The 16,724-nt window shown below is 49.8% G+C and overlaps 1 protein-coding gene across 4 annotated transcripts in view; it reads left to right on the top strand.

Moving 5' to 3' along the window:
- The window catches only part of EYA2 (EYA transcriptional coactivator and phosphatase 2), a 269,733-nt gene that overhangs the window by 86,250 nt on the left and 166,759 nt on the right, over window positions 1-16,724 (top strand). For all 4 annotated transcript variants that reach the window (XM_032838579.1, XM_032838580.1, XM_032838582.1 and 1 more), the window contains exons 3-4: window positions 11,578-11,623; window positions 14,815-14,957. In XM_032838579.1, coding sequence (XP_032694470.1) covers window positions 11,578-11,623; window positions 14,815-14,957 — 189 coding nt within the window. The remainder of the gene's footprint in view (window positions 1-11,577; window positions 11,624-14,814; window positions 14,958-16,724) is intronic.

The raw sequence follows: 16,724 nt of genomic DNA, 5'->3' as shown, positions 1-16,724 counted from the left end.
CTCTCCGGCTCGGCTCCTCCCCATCCCCTTTGCTCAGCAGACCTAGCCTTGGCCTTGTTTCTTTTGCTGTAAATCAGGAGCGTGATGCTGCCCTCGGGGCCTTGGCACATGCTGTCCCCTTGGCCTGGACCAGTCTCCCCATCTGTGGGGCCATCCCTCAGCCTTCAGGGCTCATCAGAGAGGTCTTTTCCTCCTCCTATCAGAATTAACGGTTCATTCACTCATGCAACAGGTGTTTCTTCAGCCGCCTGCCCAGCTTTGTTTTAAGCACTAGAAAGTCAGCATACAAAGGCCCCTGCCTTCCTGGAGTCTGGCCCAAGGGGCTTGCAGGCCAGAGGCTGATAATAACAGTAAATAAGCAAAATACAGAGCATAGCAGGCAGTGATACACGTTGTGGATGGGGGAGGCAGGGGGGAAGCTGGGGAGGAGGATGGGGAATGCAGGGGTGTGGGGATGTCCCTGGGAAGATAACACTTGAGTAAAGACCTTAAGGAGATGAAGGAGGGTGTTCCTGTCAACGAGGAAGGAGAGCCTCGGATGCAGAGGGAACTACAAGTGCAAAGGCTCCGGGGCAGCCTTGTCCCCAGAGTGTCTGAGAGTGGTAAGGAGGCGGCATGGCTGGAGCCCAGTGAACCAGGGGCCGTGGGGGAGAGGAGGTACGGACAGTGGCCAGGTTCAGACCTTGAGAGCCACAGGAAGGACCTTGGCTCCTACCATGAGTGAGATGGGAGCTCTGGGAGGGTTTGGCACAGAGGAGAGACCTCTGATCTGTGTATTGACAGGACCCCTCAGGCCATACGTGAGAATGACTGGGTGTGGGGACCCACGGGGAGCCCACGGACCAGCGAGGGAGGCGTTGCAGTAACCCAGGTGAGAGGCGCCGGTGCCTTGGACCTGGGCAGGGAGAAGGGGCAGATTAAGGACCGGATTTGAGGGCAGAGCCGACAGAACCTGCACCCACATTTTTCTGTGTCCTGTTTCCTTTTCTTCATCATCCTTCTTTGTCAGAAGGCACGTGTTTGTTCGCCTGTTGTGTATTGTGTCCTCGGCCCGAATGTCAGTTCTCAGAAGGCAGGCGTGGCCCACCTCAGTCACCTGTGTGTCCCCCCTGCTGACAACGGTGTGTGACGCCTCGTAGGTACTTCAGAAATCCTCCAAATGAGGGAGGACCGTGAGCGCTCCCCTCTGTCGGACCCGTGCACCTTCTCACCTCACAGTCCTCGCCACCCTGTACCCCTGCGAGAGCCCTTCCTTTTCCTCTGTTTCTCTGTGACACGTTGGTTTCTGCTCACCAGCCAATACACAAACACACAATCCTTACAAAGACTTGAAACACTGGGCCACATCTACCCGAGATCGGTGTCTCTTCCCTTCCCCGGAAGTAACCACCGTGACCTGTTTTGTGTGTCTGTCAAGGCCGTTCTGTAAGCAGTCACATCTGTATCAACATGTGTTTATGTGACTTAGGTGTGTATATTTTTATATATTTAAACATGTATGTTTACCATAGAGATTACAGTATCGCTGGAAAAAAATCAAATACAAATCTATCGCTTATATAATACATATTTGTTATAACTTGCTCTGCTCACTCAGGACCCATTAAGTAATGATTTACCTCTTTTTTGTTAGACCGAATGACACACCAAAGAACGGCGGTGCCCGGTTCATGAAGCCGTCCCCCTGGGGAGGAACATGAGGTTATCTGTAATTTTTTGCTCTTACAGACAACGCTAGGGGTATCGTCGTGCATGCTGCTGTTTGAACACGTGTCCTGCTTCTCTAGGCAAGAGGCTGAGAGGTGGAGGGATGATGTCAAGGTCTCCCTTCCCTGGCCTTATAGACTCCCCCCTCAGCCTCATCGCAAAAACCTCCCGAGCCCCTCTGGCTGGTTGGTAGCTTCTCGCCATGCGGTCAACAGTTTGTTTGATGCACCTGCTGGGCACGAGGCCCTGGGGAACCCCCCACCCTCACTGCCTGCCTTCAGGGCCTTTGCAGGTTACTCTGCTCCCAGAGGCACTTTCAGCATCTCCCCATGGTCGCTGCACCCCACATCCTACAGGCTTTGGGCTCAGCCTGAGCTCAGTGTGTATCCCAGCTCTGTCACTTGCCCCCCGTGTGACCTTGACCAAATTCCTATTCTCCGCCAGCCTATGTCCTCACCTGGATAATGAAGATATGCTGGCTGCATGTGTTTGGTAAATTGTTCCAGAATGCCTGCCGTGAGTCAGCACCTAGTGCGGGTGGTGGGGATATAAAGGTGGATGAGACCGACGAGTTCCCCTCCCAGAGCTTCTCTTCTGGTGGAAGAGACAGGTACTGAATTCTTAAACCAATATGGGATTTCAGATGGTGGTGGTTTCTATGAGGAAGTAAAGCAAGGATGTGGTAGGGTGACCTGCAGGCGGGCCAGTGGTTAGAAGCTCATCCACACATCTATCCTCCATCCATCCATTCCAGTGATTATGCTAACACCTTGCAGAAAGCACTCAGTGGAGGTTAGCTCCGTGTCTCTCCTTCTTTAATGTGCATAGACTCAGTCTGGGACTTTGTTAAATTGCAGACCCTAAGAGTCCGCATTTCTAACAGACCCCCCGGAGATGTTGATGCTCTGCTCGGCTTCACCAGCCACTCTTAGGAGCGAGGGGTTAGCTTGGTTGTGCATCAGAATTACTTTGCAAGTTTTCTTAGCACGCACATGGCAGGACTCCACTCCTAGCATTGCTGATTCAGTAAAGGTTTGGTCTGGGGCCCAAAAATTTGTGTTTCTGACAAGTTCCAGGTAATACTGATACTGCTGGCCCAAAAACCACACCCTGAGAACAAGGCTTTTGCACTGTTTTCAAATCTGACTGCACACCGGAATCTCCTGGGAAGCTTAAAAAAGTTTTTAAAAAGACTTATGTCCAGATCCTACACTCAGAGAATCTGATTTAATTGGTCAGAAGTATGACCCACGCAATGGGATTTTTCTAAAGCTCTCCAGATGAGTTTATTGTGTACCAGGATTGAGAACAGTTGTTTTAGATGGTGAATTTCTCCAGGACAAGGACAGTTTTTTATTCCTAGATATGTATTTAAATTATTGTCCCTGTTTAACACACAGCTCAGTCTATGACTCATGGTAGAGCCTTAAAAATTGTTAATGGGTGGATAGGTAGATAGATTAATGGATGGAAGAATAAAAGATAGATGGATGGAGGATGGATGGATGGATGGAGGATGGATGGATGGATGGATGGATGGAGGGAAGATGGATGGATGGAGGATGGATAGATGGATGGATGGATGGATGGCAGGTTGGATGGATGGATGGCAGGTTGGATGGATGGATGATGGTTGGATGGATGGATGGATGGAGGATGGGTAGATGGGTGGAGCGTGGATATGGATCAGTGGAGGGTGGATACATGGATGGGGGAAGGATCATGGATGGCTGGAGGATGGATGGACTGGAGGAGAATGGATGTGGATGGATGGAGGATGGATGAATGAGTGGGTGGATGAATGGATCAAGGATGGGAGGCTGGATGGATGGAGGATAGATGTGTGGATGAGTGGGGAGATGGCTGGCTGGCTGGGTGAATGAACGAATGAATACAGGGTGGTCTTGAGGATCACAGATAACCTGAGGTGATTTAGCTTTGAATCCTTAATAAAGTTTCCTTAATTTCCCCTGCCTTATTTCCATATCTGTAAAATACAGATAATAACTTTCTCATTGGGCTATTATGGACAACAATAGAGATAAGTCTCATGCCGTCCTTAGCACAGTGTCTGCCTTATAGAAACTGCTTGAGAAATATTAGCTATCATTCATTACCATTCAAGGGAAAATTGGATTTGAATTGTATCCTGTCTTCTGGAAGGAGAGGAAAAAATGTTACAGAACTGAGAAAGCAAAACTGAATAAAGAAAACTTTTTTGTTTAAAATGCAGGTATGGGGGTGCTTGGGTGACTCAGTGGGTTAAGCAGCTTCCTTCAGCTCAGGTCATGATTCCAGGGTCCTGGGATCGAGTCCTGCATTGGGCTCACGGCTCAGTGAGGAGCCTGCTTCTCTCTCTTCCTCTGCCTGCTGCTCCCCCTACTTGTGCACTATCTCTGTCCAATAAATAAATTAAAATCTTGTAAAAAATAAAATGCTGATACAAAAAAAAGAGAGAGAGATAGATACATTTTGCAGAGGCCAATGTTATCATCTCATTAAGGGTTTCCTCTGAGAGGTAAGACTGTGCCCACAGGACAAGCCGGGCTGTCTACTCTCAGACCTCCTGTTCCTCCTCCATGCTGGGCATGACGGGGTCTGATTTTCGGTTCCCATCTCATCCAAGCCAGGTGGAGCCGCCCAGACTTAAGCCTGAGTCCTCACCTGGGGAGACGCAGATCGGCTTCCACTCGCCCGCCCCGTCGCCTTCCCCAGCTGGCTTCCTGGGGGCCTCAGCACCCAAAACAACCTCTACCCAAACAACAGAAATCCCGCTCTGGGGGTGTACTGTGAAGGAGATGGCCCATCCCCTCTTTATAAAAAAAGGGCACAGGCGATTATTAATTATGGAGTGCCTTCCCTACTGAAGAGCTCTCGCCCCTGGCAGTGTCTCCGGGACTCCCCACCTTCTCCAGCCACTCTCTGCGGTATGTGGGTGCCACCTCTCCTGTTGCTGGCTTACTGATTTTTCTTTAAAACAATTCCCTTTCAGTACCTTCATTTTATTTATTTATTTTTTAAGATTTTATTTATTTGACAGACAGAGATCACAAGTAGGCAGAGAGGCAGGCAGAGAGAGAGAGAGGAAGAAGCAGGCTCCCTGCCGAGCAGAGAGCTCGATTCGGGGCTCGATCCCAGGGTCCTCATGACCTGAGCCGAAGGCAGAGGCTTTAATCCACTGAGCCACCCAGGCGCCCCAGTACATTCATTTTAAAAGGATAACTTAACACCTGTTCCAGAAATGAAAAGTATTGCCTTTGATAGTCTTGCTATAGTTCTAATATATGCATTTAGATAAATCAGTGTCGGTTTATGGGCGCCTGGGTGGCTCAGTGAGTTAAAGCCTCTGCCTTGGGCTCAGGTCATGATCTCCGGGTCCTGGGATCGAGCCCCACATCGGGCTCTCTGCTTAGCGGGAAGCATGCTTCCCCCTCTCTCTGCCTGTCTCTCTGCCTACTTGTGATCTCTCTCTGTCAAATAAATGAATAAAATCTTAAAAAAGAATCAGTGATGGTTTAAATAGAAGAGTGTGTATCTACGTACCCTCTCAAATCCTCGCACTCTGGGATATCCTGGCCTTGTTCCTTGCAGTCCTCAGGAATAACCCTCTAAGGGACAGATGCCTTGTTCACTGTCACGTAGCCACTCAATGAGAGTCAAAACTGGGGTTAGTGCTTCTGGACTCCTAACACAGTGCTCTCTCCTGCTGTCCTTGTCCCTGGCCCAAGAGCACTTTAAACCACCCATACAGATGAGATGAGCTGACGTGGTTAGTAGACTTGCATCTTTCATAGCAAAGACCTGCCTCAAGACATCTTGCACTAGAAACAGTCTGGTCCTGTGGGGATCATAGAAGTAGGTCCCTGGGGTCAAATTAGGCAACATAGTAGTGGCTGCTGCTTTCAGAATCATTAGCTTCTTAATCCTCCCAGTGAGAGGTAAAAAAGTGTGAACATTCAAATTGGGCTCATGGATTCAAGTGGCTTAAGCAAGGGCCCCGGGAGAACGGGAAGCTAATACGAGCTTCTGCCCGGGCAGCCCTTGGCAGGTACCTGCCTTTGCAAGGCCGGCGGCAGCTCTGCAGGTGTGAGGTGTGGTCCCATCTTGTGGATGTGGAAACCAAGGCTTAGAGAGAGGAATGGACAGGCACAAAGTCACATGGTTATTTTGCTATAGCCGCAGGATTTGAATTTGGGACCGATCCCTTAAGCCCGTGTGCTATTTTAGGGAAGAACTTTAAATTGACAAATTAGAGAGATTTGGGTTGTAGATCTGGCCCACCCACAGCAGGTGCATGAAGGCCCAGATGAAGGAACAAAGTATGAAGGCCCCTGCACAAGTTTCTTCACACAGTCACGTGTACACACGGTCATGCACAAGTGTGCCTTCATCCACGTAGACCTAGCTTTATTTGCCTTATTTTATTTTTTTTAAGATTTTATTTATTTATTTGAAAGACAGAGATCACAAGTAGGCAGAGAGGCAGGCAGAGAGAGAGAGGGGGAAGCAGGCTCCCCGCTGAGCAGAGAGCCCAAAGCGGGGCTCGATCCCAGGACCCTGAGATCATGACCTGAGCTGAAGGCAGAGGCTTTAACCCACTGAACCACCCAGGTGCCCCTGTTTGCCTTATTTTAAAAACCAGATCTTACGACTTGCTATATTGTCTTCTGGGACCTGTATGCATTTGAGTTTGTGACTTCTAGAAGGGAGATTTCTTTTTCTGAACCTGGAATTGGGATACTTTTTAATGATTCACAGGGGTTTTCTTAGCCTGTAGCCCAAACTCTCTCTCAAAGCTCAGAAGTGTAGTTTCCTGGCCTCCTGTGTCAGTCTCACCGGGGAGCTTTCTTTTTTCCTTTTTTTTTTCCCTTTCAGAATTTCACTTAAATTCAAATTAGTTAACATCTAGTGTAGTATTAGTTTCAGGGGTAGAATTTAGTGATTCTTCAGTTGCATATAACACCCAGTGCTCATTCCTATCAAGTGTCTTCCTCAATGCCCATCCCCCGGTAACCCCATCCCCCCCCACCTCCCCTCTAGCAACCCCGTTTGTTTCCTAGAGTTAAGAGTCTCTTATAGTTTGTCTCCTCTGTTTTCATCTTATTTTTCCTTCCCTTCCCGTATGCTCATCTGTTTTGTTTCTTAAATTCCACATATGAGTGAAGTCATCTGGTGTTTGTCTTTCTCTGATTGACTTATTTTGCTTAACATTATACCGTCTAGTTCCATCCATGTCAGTGCATATGGTAAGATTTCGTTTTTTGATGGCTGCATAATATTCCATTGTATATCTACCCCACATCTTCTTTACTCATCTGTTGATAGACATCTCGGCTTTTTCCATAGTTTGACTATTGTGGACATTACTGCTATAAACATTGGGGTGCACGTGCCCCTTCGGATCACCACGTTTGCATCCTTTGGATGAATACCTACTAGTGCAATTGCTGGGTCATAGGGTAGTTCTAGCTTTAATTTTTTGAGGAACCTCTGTACTGTTTTCACCTGGGATCTTTCTTGGCCTGCAGGCTGGGAGTCTGCATTTTCACAAGGTCCCCAGGGAGTCCTGTGCAGGGTAAGGCACCAGGTGCTCTGCTCTGTACCATCCACTTTCTTCCTTTGCACTTGTTCTCGTTATAATTAAGCACTTATTTGCATAATCCTTTGTTTGCCGTCCATCTTCCCCACTTAGGCACTTCTGGACTGCTTTAGCTCATTGTTATAACCCAGTTCCTAGCACATGCCTGGTGCAAGTAGGCAATGAATAAGTGAATGAATGAATGAATGAATGGGCTCATTCCAGAGGCCGTGGCCATCTGTTTAGCTAATCCTTCTCCCTTTACCCATGGGAAGCTGGGGAGGAAGAGGAGACTTAAGAGTTTTAAATTCAGAATTAAATGGAGGAGGCTCTGTCTCCCTCCCCCCCTCGAGAGCTAGCTGTCCCGTTTAATGTGTCAACCACATCCCCCAAGACACGTGGTGAGACTTGGAGATCGGCTGCCTTGGGTCAGGTTACTAGGGCAGGTTTCACCTCTGGCAACATGGATATGGTTGATACCCTGTTGACCTTAGCCTCATCCATCACGGCAAGTTCAGTGGCACTAACAAGGTTGAGAACAAGAAGCTGTGGTCAGTGCAAGTCCAGGCTCTAGACCCCACCAGTAGGAGTGTGGGCCGCTGCAGCTTCTGAATATAATGTTTCCGGCACCCTGAAGATGCTGGGGGCTCACTCGACGAGTGCAGTCTGAGGGTCACCTGCCCCTTGTGCCGGTGGCCCCATATTGGTGTTGGGGCAACCATGAGGAGTATGACCTCCCCCTAGATTGTGCTCCCACTACTCCCACTGCCAGACTCTGTAACACTCTGGCATCATGCAGGGACTCATGACCACGGTCCACCCACTGTCTGCCCCTCTGGCAAACTGTGGTACCATGGTCATGCAGCTGGCCGGAGCGTCGTGCCTGCATGCAGCAGCGGCACCCACATGGCTGTGGTCAGGATTGTTGCATGGAGAGCTCAGGGGCCTGGCTGCATGGATAGCTCAGGGGCCTGGCCTCCCGCGTCTCCACCCTCAGTGGGTCTCTCTGCCTCTGACTACCATCCAGACAAAGCTGTCAGGTACAGCAGCATTCAGAAAGTAGTGAAGCGGGCCTTTGGGGGGATTACCGAGAGCCATCCTGGGCTGTACTGAGGTCTAGGTTGTCACCTACGACTTGAACAGTGATGTCGCACTGGGGCTGGCAGTGCCCACAGGATTGTCCCATCGGGCCCACTTCCTAGTTTGCAGACGATGACAACTGCAGGCAGGCCTCCTGGTCCTTGTGACCTCCAAGGACATAGCCTTGGGCCACGGCAGCAGCGCCAGACAGAAAGAGAAGCTCTCCGCTCCTGGTAAGTCCCTGCCTCCGCTACGCACCCAAAGCACTGAGCATCCCCGTCCTGGACATAGTCCCACCCAGGCCCCAGAAGAAGGAAGGAGCTTGAAAGCCCCACCTTGTCACAAGCCATCAGGATTTCCAATGAGGTGTACAGCATTGCCACCTGGAGTAAAAGGCAGAAGGGAAGAGTGGCAGGTAGGGAAGGAGGAAGGGGGTCGTTCCATATATAATGTACTCATTTTCTAGGTTTCCCTGCCCAGGTCTCTTGGGATGGAAAGTTCAATATGATACCCACCCACAAAAGATAAAAGCCTGTGTTCAAAAGTCCCACCGCCTGTAGAAGGCACATCTTTCACCGAATACCCGTCTCTCACTCGCACAGTCGTCTGGGAGTGTGCTGGGGTGGGAAGGGGAGAGGATTGTAGGTTTGCATAGCAGGAGAGGGAGACCTGCCCACGTGGGGAAGCCAGGTTGCTCAGCAATTCAGAGCAGGGGAAGCTGGAGTTGAGGCAAACATGCAAATCACAGCGCAGAGACTGGTGCAGAAAGATGCTTCAAATTTACAGAACGCCAAGTTCATCCGAGCCCATAGGAATGTTTCCATAAGATGCGATTTTTATGAATATTTACATATTTATTTAAGAAAACATATTCAAAATGTTTAATTCAGTAACTTATGCATTACCAAATGCATTGAGATCATGGGCTTTTACCAATAATGACATTGTGGCTGCTTCTGAATGAGGCAGTTCATTCTCTAGTCCTGGGGGAGGATGAGGACGGGTGCTGGAGGTCCTGCCTGGGGCAGCGCACCCCAACTAGGGACAGTAGCATTGAGGGAGCACCTACAGCACTTTCCTTGACATTAGACCACGGCTATTCTCAACACATAGTAAGAAATGTATTTTTTTTATTTGACAGACACAGATCACAAGTAGGCAGAGAGAGAGAAGGAAGCAGCTCCCTGTCGAGCAGAAAGGCTGATGCAGGGTTCGATCCCAGGACCCTGAGATCATGACCCGAGCCAAAGGCAGAAGCTTTAACCTGCTGAGCCACCCAGGCGCCCCAAGAAATGTATTTTTGCATGCCACTCAGCACACACACACGCACACGCCTGTGCCCACACACACACACACACACACACACACACACACCCCACAGCACATTCTCATGTCTGTAACTGGAACAAAAGTCTCACCCGAACCCTTCTTACTCTGGGCAGTACATGCTGCTATTGTCTATTTCATTTTATTATTTGGCTCTAGCTGTTAGTCTCTGAATGGGCTTCAGGACTCCTGCCCTTGACCCTGGGGGTCTGGGACCCCAACAGAATTTGACTCAGCCAGGGTGGCAGTTCAGGGAATGGACTTGGGACTCACATGGCCCTGGGATTCAAGTCCCAGTTCCAGTGCTCTCAGGCTATGTGGCCTGAGCAGGGTCCTTAGTCTTCCCCTGTTTCTTCATCTGTACAGTGGGGACAGTGACGTCACCTACCTTTTAGCATTGATGCGGGGAATGAGTGAGGTCACGAATATGAGCAGTTAGCGCAGGACCTGGCACAAAGCGAGCTCCTACGTGGACACTGGTCGCTGCCTTAGGATGAGAGCCAGCGTGGGCTGCAGCACCCTGGGGCCAGACCACCTGAGTTCAGATCGCAGATCCACCCCTTCTGACCTCCATGGCCTTGGGTGAGTTAGTTAAACTGTCTGTGTTCTTCATCTGTAACATGTAGGTATGTGATTATGAGGATTAACAATAACTAATCCAGGTAACAGACTTAGAGCTTGGCACATAATAGACACTGAGTAAATGACAGACGTCATCATCTCCGCATTTAAGCCACACGCATCCTCATGGGATCAGCTTTTCCCCATTTCACAGGAGGGAACAGTGAGGTCCAAAGACTCGACGCAAGTTGCCTGAAGTCTCATTGCTGCTGAGTCATAGAGTTGGAATTGCAAGTTGCTGTTCTGAGCCTCCAGCTCTAGAAAGGCTTAGAGCTCTGGAGACCTTGGAGCATTTCTCAAGAAGCACAGGGACACCCCAGCCATGTACCCCAGGACATAGGCACTGCCCTGCACACAAGGGAGCATGAATCAGTAGGCTGATACAATCAGAAGATGTGTTCTCTGGTATTTGCCAGGGCTTCCCTGTGAGGACATTGAGTCACGCTATTAAAGATGACAGAGTGCAGTCCCCAGTGGACTATCCATGTGTAAAATTAGCCTCGTAAAAATCTCCCTCCCAGCTTAATTCCACCTCCTGTTCATCCCCTCTTGCATTATTGTCTCCCACTGACAGTCGCATGCATGGTGCCCAGGGATACACTTGAATGAGGAGCCCAGGCCCCTTTTGTCTTCCTGCTCCACACACCTAGGAGATGAGCCAAGATGTGCCTTCCCCTAAGTGCTGGGGCCAGCCCCACCTGAACCCCATGGACCGAAACTAGGGTGGGAGGAGAAGAACATCAAGGTGATGTCATCAGAGGAAGGGAAATGGATGTCGGCTAATCAAAACCAGCTGGTGTCTGCCATTCTCGGGTTCTTGGGTTGCCTTTGAGGCAGGGAAGGGAGCAGCTCTCTACCGAGAAATGGAAATGGCACCAGACTGGGCGTCAGGAAACCTGGGTCAGGTCCCAGCTGTGCTGCTCTCTAATTATGTGACCTTGTTCGAGCATGTTCTTTCTGTCCCTTTGGCTTCAGTGTCCCCATCCACGCAAGACGTAAGGGAGAGTGTTCTCCTCTGATGTTTCAAGATGCCCTAGACCCTTCACATGTGGTCCTTCCGTTAGTGCCTGGAGACAGCAGTCACAGCAGTCAAAAAGGGTTTTCAAGAAGGAGAGTGCTCAAATGTTGTGCCTTGGATGAGCTTTTGTGGTTGAGAAAGTCCCTGGTCTGAGTTTCTTCCCACTCAGGTCAGCGTCTAAAGTCACAGCTTCTGTGGGTCGTCACTCTGACAGCTAAAGCCCTTCCAATTTTTCTTTTCCCTCCAGGCATCACCACATCCGCCTCCCCGAGTGTGTCTCAGCTCTTCACAAGGTGAGTGCCCTAGCCCAGCTCCTCTTCCTCCCTCTATTTCTCTACCTTGCCGGGCAAATGCTCTGGGGCCAGAGTCCCCAGAGGGGAATCCCAGCGACAGCACTTAGCAGCCGAGGCACCTTGAGCACGTGACTCCACGGGCCTCAGTCTCCCCATCCTTAAAAGGGGGACCATCACGATGCCTGCCCCATGAAATAGGCTAGAACATGTCAGAAGGGCTTAGAATGAAGCCTGGAGCAGAGTGTTGAATGTTGGGTTTTCTCCCTTCTTCTCTTTGTTCTTTTTGTTCATCTTTCCTTCTCTTCCCCTCCCCTTCCTCTCCTTTCCTTGGCAGACTCCTTCTCAGTTCTTCCCACCCTCCATTTGTCCCCACGTCCCTCCCTCTATTCCTTCCTCCTTCCTTTCCCCTCCCTTCTTCACTCATCTCCCCCTTCCCTCCCTGTCCTGCTCTCCTTGCCCCCCCCCCACCTAACTCCCTCTCCTCCTCCCTCTTTCATCCTCTCTTCCGGCCCCAACACCCACCCAGCACTCCTTTGGGCCACATTCTGCAGGGGATGCCAGTCCCAGAGATGGGTGAGGTGGGGCCCCTGCCCTCAGGGAGTTGCCCATCCAAGGGAGGAGGCAGGCCAGTAAAGCAGAGACCCCCTCCCATGGGCGGGCAGCATCAGTGCTCCACCAGTGGCAACATGTGCACAGGGCAGAACCAGCTCCCTGATGGCCACGGCTCCCTGAGAGGCCTCGGGGAGCTGCCAGCCTGCATCCCGCAGCGTGGGAAGCCTGCAGTGCTCCTGGCCAGGCGGCCAAGGTGCCCTTGGTCTAGAGGGTCAGCTCCTCCCGATGTGGACGTGCACCTCTCTTGACAACACCGGAAAAGCTGCTTCAAAGGAGCACCTTCCTCAGCCTTCCTTTCCCTGCAGGTGTTTTGAAGGTGCTTAGTAGCAATGGAGGTCTGTCAGATGTACCTAAACTTTTCTTCAAGGCCTCGGGGTTCTGCTCCTCTTTCTCTAGGTTTTCACTATAGCCTCACTCAGTTTAATCTGCGAGGGGGAAACGGCTTCTGACGGGAAGCTAGAGTCGATGGCTGGGAGTTGCCACCTTCTAGTTCCAAGGACAGGTGTAAATTGGGAGCAGGGTCAGATAAGGTTCTGTGCTCAACACTAAGTCCCGACCCTTGGGACGCATCCTGGGGCACTGCACCAAGTGGGAATACTGGCGGATAAAACCTCCAGGACTGGGTCTGGGATCTCTGAGTTAAAGTCACGCACTTTGGAACAAGTTCCCCCCCACTATCTATCACAGTAGTAGTCTGAATGAAAGAAGGGCAGGAGAACATCTTTTTGTAATTCTGTAAAGTTTTGTACCCATCTCACATCTGCCATGAGGCTTCTTATGGAGGAGGAAGTCCGGAAATGAACAGGTTTTACCCAAAGAGATGTAACCAGAATGGAAGCCGATGCAGAGATGGGGATCTCGCTACCATCTACTGGCAGAGCAGCTAGATACAGGATGTCGGGTGCAGACGGCCCTTGCGTCCAGGTGTGGGAGCTCACGGGAGAGAGTGGCCCCATGGAGTGGTGAAGGGCATGGCCTCTGCATCAGCCGTGCACACTTAGTACAGCCCTTAGTCTCTCTCAGCCTCAGTTTCCTTATCTGTAAAATGGGATTAGGAACAGTAACTACCTCCAGGGGTTGTCATTGTTGTTATGAGGCTTAAATGAGCCAGTACACAGTAAGGAATTAGGACATTGCCTGGCACATAATAGGTACAACAATTTTTAGCTGTTTTTTAACACTAAAGGAGGTAGACCCTGGAGGGGATGTTGCAGATGAATGTGATAGAGAAGTGGCCACTGCTCAGATTGATTGATAATGTAACGCAGGAGTGCAAACCTAGGCTTGCTGAATCCTCTGCTTTGTGGGGGTGTGTGTGGGAGAGAGAGAAAGGGAGGAAGAGAGAAAACTCATGGTTTGAAAATAATAGTGATGAATTCAAATTTCAAGAAAATCAACTGCACTAGCCAAAGAAATTGTATCCATGGATCCAAGGACCACCTCTGGCTCCTGGGCCACCATCTTGTCCCCTTCCTTCTAGAACAACCCACCTTGACTTGACATTGCTGCCTGTAGGGCTGGGTCAGTCTCAGTCCTGTCAATGAGAAGCAGCACAGTTACAAGTGGGGACACTGGAATCAGAGCCCAAGTTTAAATTCTAGATTCTCCCACTTTCTAGCTGTGACTTCAGGTCTCTCAGCTTTGGTTTCCTCTTCTCGAAAATGGGAGTTACAAGAGCCCCCACCCCAGGGAGTTGATGTGAGCGTCCAGTGAGCTACACTGCATGTGTCAGGCCTATGGGACACAATTCGAGCCCATGGTAAAAACACAGTGATTGGAAGCACTCATTACATTACAGATATCTTAGTTAGTGGACCTTTAAATCCTAGGCCTTCATGGAACCTGTCATTCACCAGGGAGAGCAGAATCCAATTGTGTTCTTGGGTTGCATGTAACAGAATATAGGCTCCAGCTGATGTCCGCCCAAAAGGACTTTCTTGGAAAATCCGGCGTAGCTTGCAGTGTCAGTGAGAGCAGAATAATCAGACCTTGAGAAAGACCAAGAAAAGGATAGCTTCTGGGATCCAAGCAACAGGAAGGAATGAAGACAGGGTCTTCAGAGTGTAGCTGCTGGAATGAACCAATCAGCCCAAGTTAGGGTAGATAAGATAAGACAGGCTGCGGTCATCAGTGGTGTAGACACAGTGACATCACACAACAAAGGCTTGTTTGTGGTTCACCAAAAGTTCAGTGTGGACCGGAAGAAACTCCCCAGGACAGCTGTCCTCTAGGTGCTGACGCAGGATCTGGGGGATAATCCATACTAGAGCTCTGTCCCCTCAGTCTTGACAGTTGCTGCCAAAAGAGGGGAGAGGACAGGAGGGTTGCAGGGGATGGTCTTATTAGCCAGAACTGGGAGGGGCTTCTACATTCTATGGGAAGGAGTCCAGTCCCATGGTGGACCTGACTCAAGGCAGACAAGAAATAGTCTTCCTGGTGCCCAGGAAGAGGAAAATGGAGTGGGATCTGATGAACACGTAAGTTGTCTCTGCCCCAGAAAGGGTCAATACTCAAAGGAAGATAGGGGGAAGGGATGCTGGGCTAGGACTGGAGATTTAATCTTGTCTCTTTCCCTGCAGACCTTGCCCACACGTCCTGCCCAGCCAGCCTGCCACGGCCATGGCAGCCTACGGCCAGACACAGTACAGTGCAGGGATCCAGCAGGCTGCCCCCTACACCACCTATCCACCCCCGGCACAAGCCTACGGAATCCCTTCTTACAGTGAGTACCCGACCAAGCCCTGGCTTTCCCGCTGTGGTCCCCGATATTTTGGTCTTTCTTTTGTCCTGTTGCCTCAGTTAAATGCAAAATGGCAAATGCAGCCAGCCTAGGTTTGGATTGGAAATAGAGGGAAAGGACAGACACATTTAAATGTGGTTCTAGTTCAACAAACTATATCAAGGCCTCTTTTGATTGTAAGACTAAGAAACTCAACACTAGCTGGCTTAGGGAAAATAGAAATTTAATTCCCAGAAGTCCCACCAGAATCCCTACGGGCCCTCATTGGCCAGTTGGGTCACATGACAATGCTTCAGTCTGGGCAAGGAAGTGAAAGTACGAGAAATAAGGAGGCTGAAGTCTGTGGATTGTATCTGAGGGAGAGATGGTTCTCTCAAAAGAAAGTCATTGGATGCCAGGAAGACTCCAGTCTGAAGGCAGGAAAAGACCCATGTCCCAGCTCAAGCACTCTGGCAGAAGGAGTCCCCTCTTACTCAGCCTTTTGTTCTATTCAGGTCTTCAACTGATGAGATGAGGCCCACCCACCTTAGGGAGGGCAGTCAACTTTATTCAGTCTACAGATGCAAATGTTAATCTCCTTCAGAGAACTCTCACACAGATACACCCAGAATAACGTTTGACCAAATGTCTGAGCACCTTGGGGCCCAGTGAGGGTGACCCATCCAATTAACTATTACTCATGCTAGTCCTTCCTGTCATAACTGATGTATCAACCAAAAGCTCTTTTGGTAGCAAATGAGAAAAACCCAGTGTTAATTAGCATAGGGAAATAAGGGTGTTTATTGCAGACATAACTGAACAATCTAAGGTACTAGCTTTAGGCAGCGCTAAATTCAGATACTCAAGTGATAATATGAGGCACGCTTTGGAAGGTTAGCCTCAGTCTCAGGCCTTTCCGCTGAGGTGCCGAAGACAGCCTCAACAGTGCCAAGTTGTAATTTCCCCCACCAAAGAGAGCTCCTCTCATCTGGGACTTCCTGCACCATCCCAAGGATTCCTCTGACTGGGCTCCCACAGCCATCGCTGACCCAGACACTGGGGCAGAGAAGATAGAATGCTCTGGATGGCCACATTGGGCCACATATCCACCTATGGAACCAGGAGTCAGGGCAAGCTCGCCCAAGAAAGCGAACCGATCTGAATGTGAGGAAGGGAGAGTGGGTAGAAACCACAGATGTCTAGTAGACAGAATGTAGAGTTGGTTGGCAGGACACCTAGCTTCCAGGACCACCTGCCTCTGATCTCCCCAGTCCTCAGTGTCCTCAGCTGTCAATATTAATATCTCAGGTCACCTTCTGAACCAGATGGTATGGCTTGAGTGCAGAGACCCAATCTTGTATTTTTTCCCCGCCCTCTTCTCCCTCTCTGCCTCTGCTCTCCGTGTGTTCTTTTATTCATTCCTTCATGATTCTGGGTCATGTGCCAGCCAGTAGAGGTCAACAAAGCAGAGCTGGGCCCTCCCTGGAGCTTATAGTCTAGAACAGAGGCTGAAAAGTAAAAGCCAATGGGCAATGTGGGTAGCTCTCTTAACCTATAAAATACACTTGACATTTTAAAAACTAATTGCCAATTTTTAAATGTGAAATGCTAACATAAAAAATTATATTTCTAATGTCTTTAAAAAGAGAGACGATCCGGCAGCACTGACCTGGCAGTTTTTGTGTTGGGAATAGGTGCCTCTGAGTAGGGCTGAGCCCATTAGCCTAAATTCGTCATGCTCCCCACCCAGCCCACATGACTCATTTGAAT

Source organism: Lontra canadensis, unplaced genomic scaffold (assembly GCF_010015895.1).
Source record: "Lontra canadensis isolate GAN:19392208 unplaced genomic scaffold, GSC_riverotter_1.0 scaffold105, whole genome shotgun sequence".
NCBI classification, from domain to species: Eukaryota; Metazoa; Chordata; class Mammalia; order Carnivora; family Mustelidae; genus Lontra; species Lontra canadensis.
The sequence above is the reverse complement of the archived record's forward strand: the minus strand, read 5'-3'. Positions and strand labels throughout refer to the sequence as shown.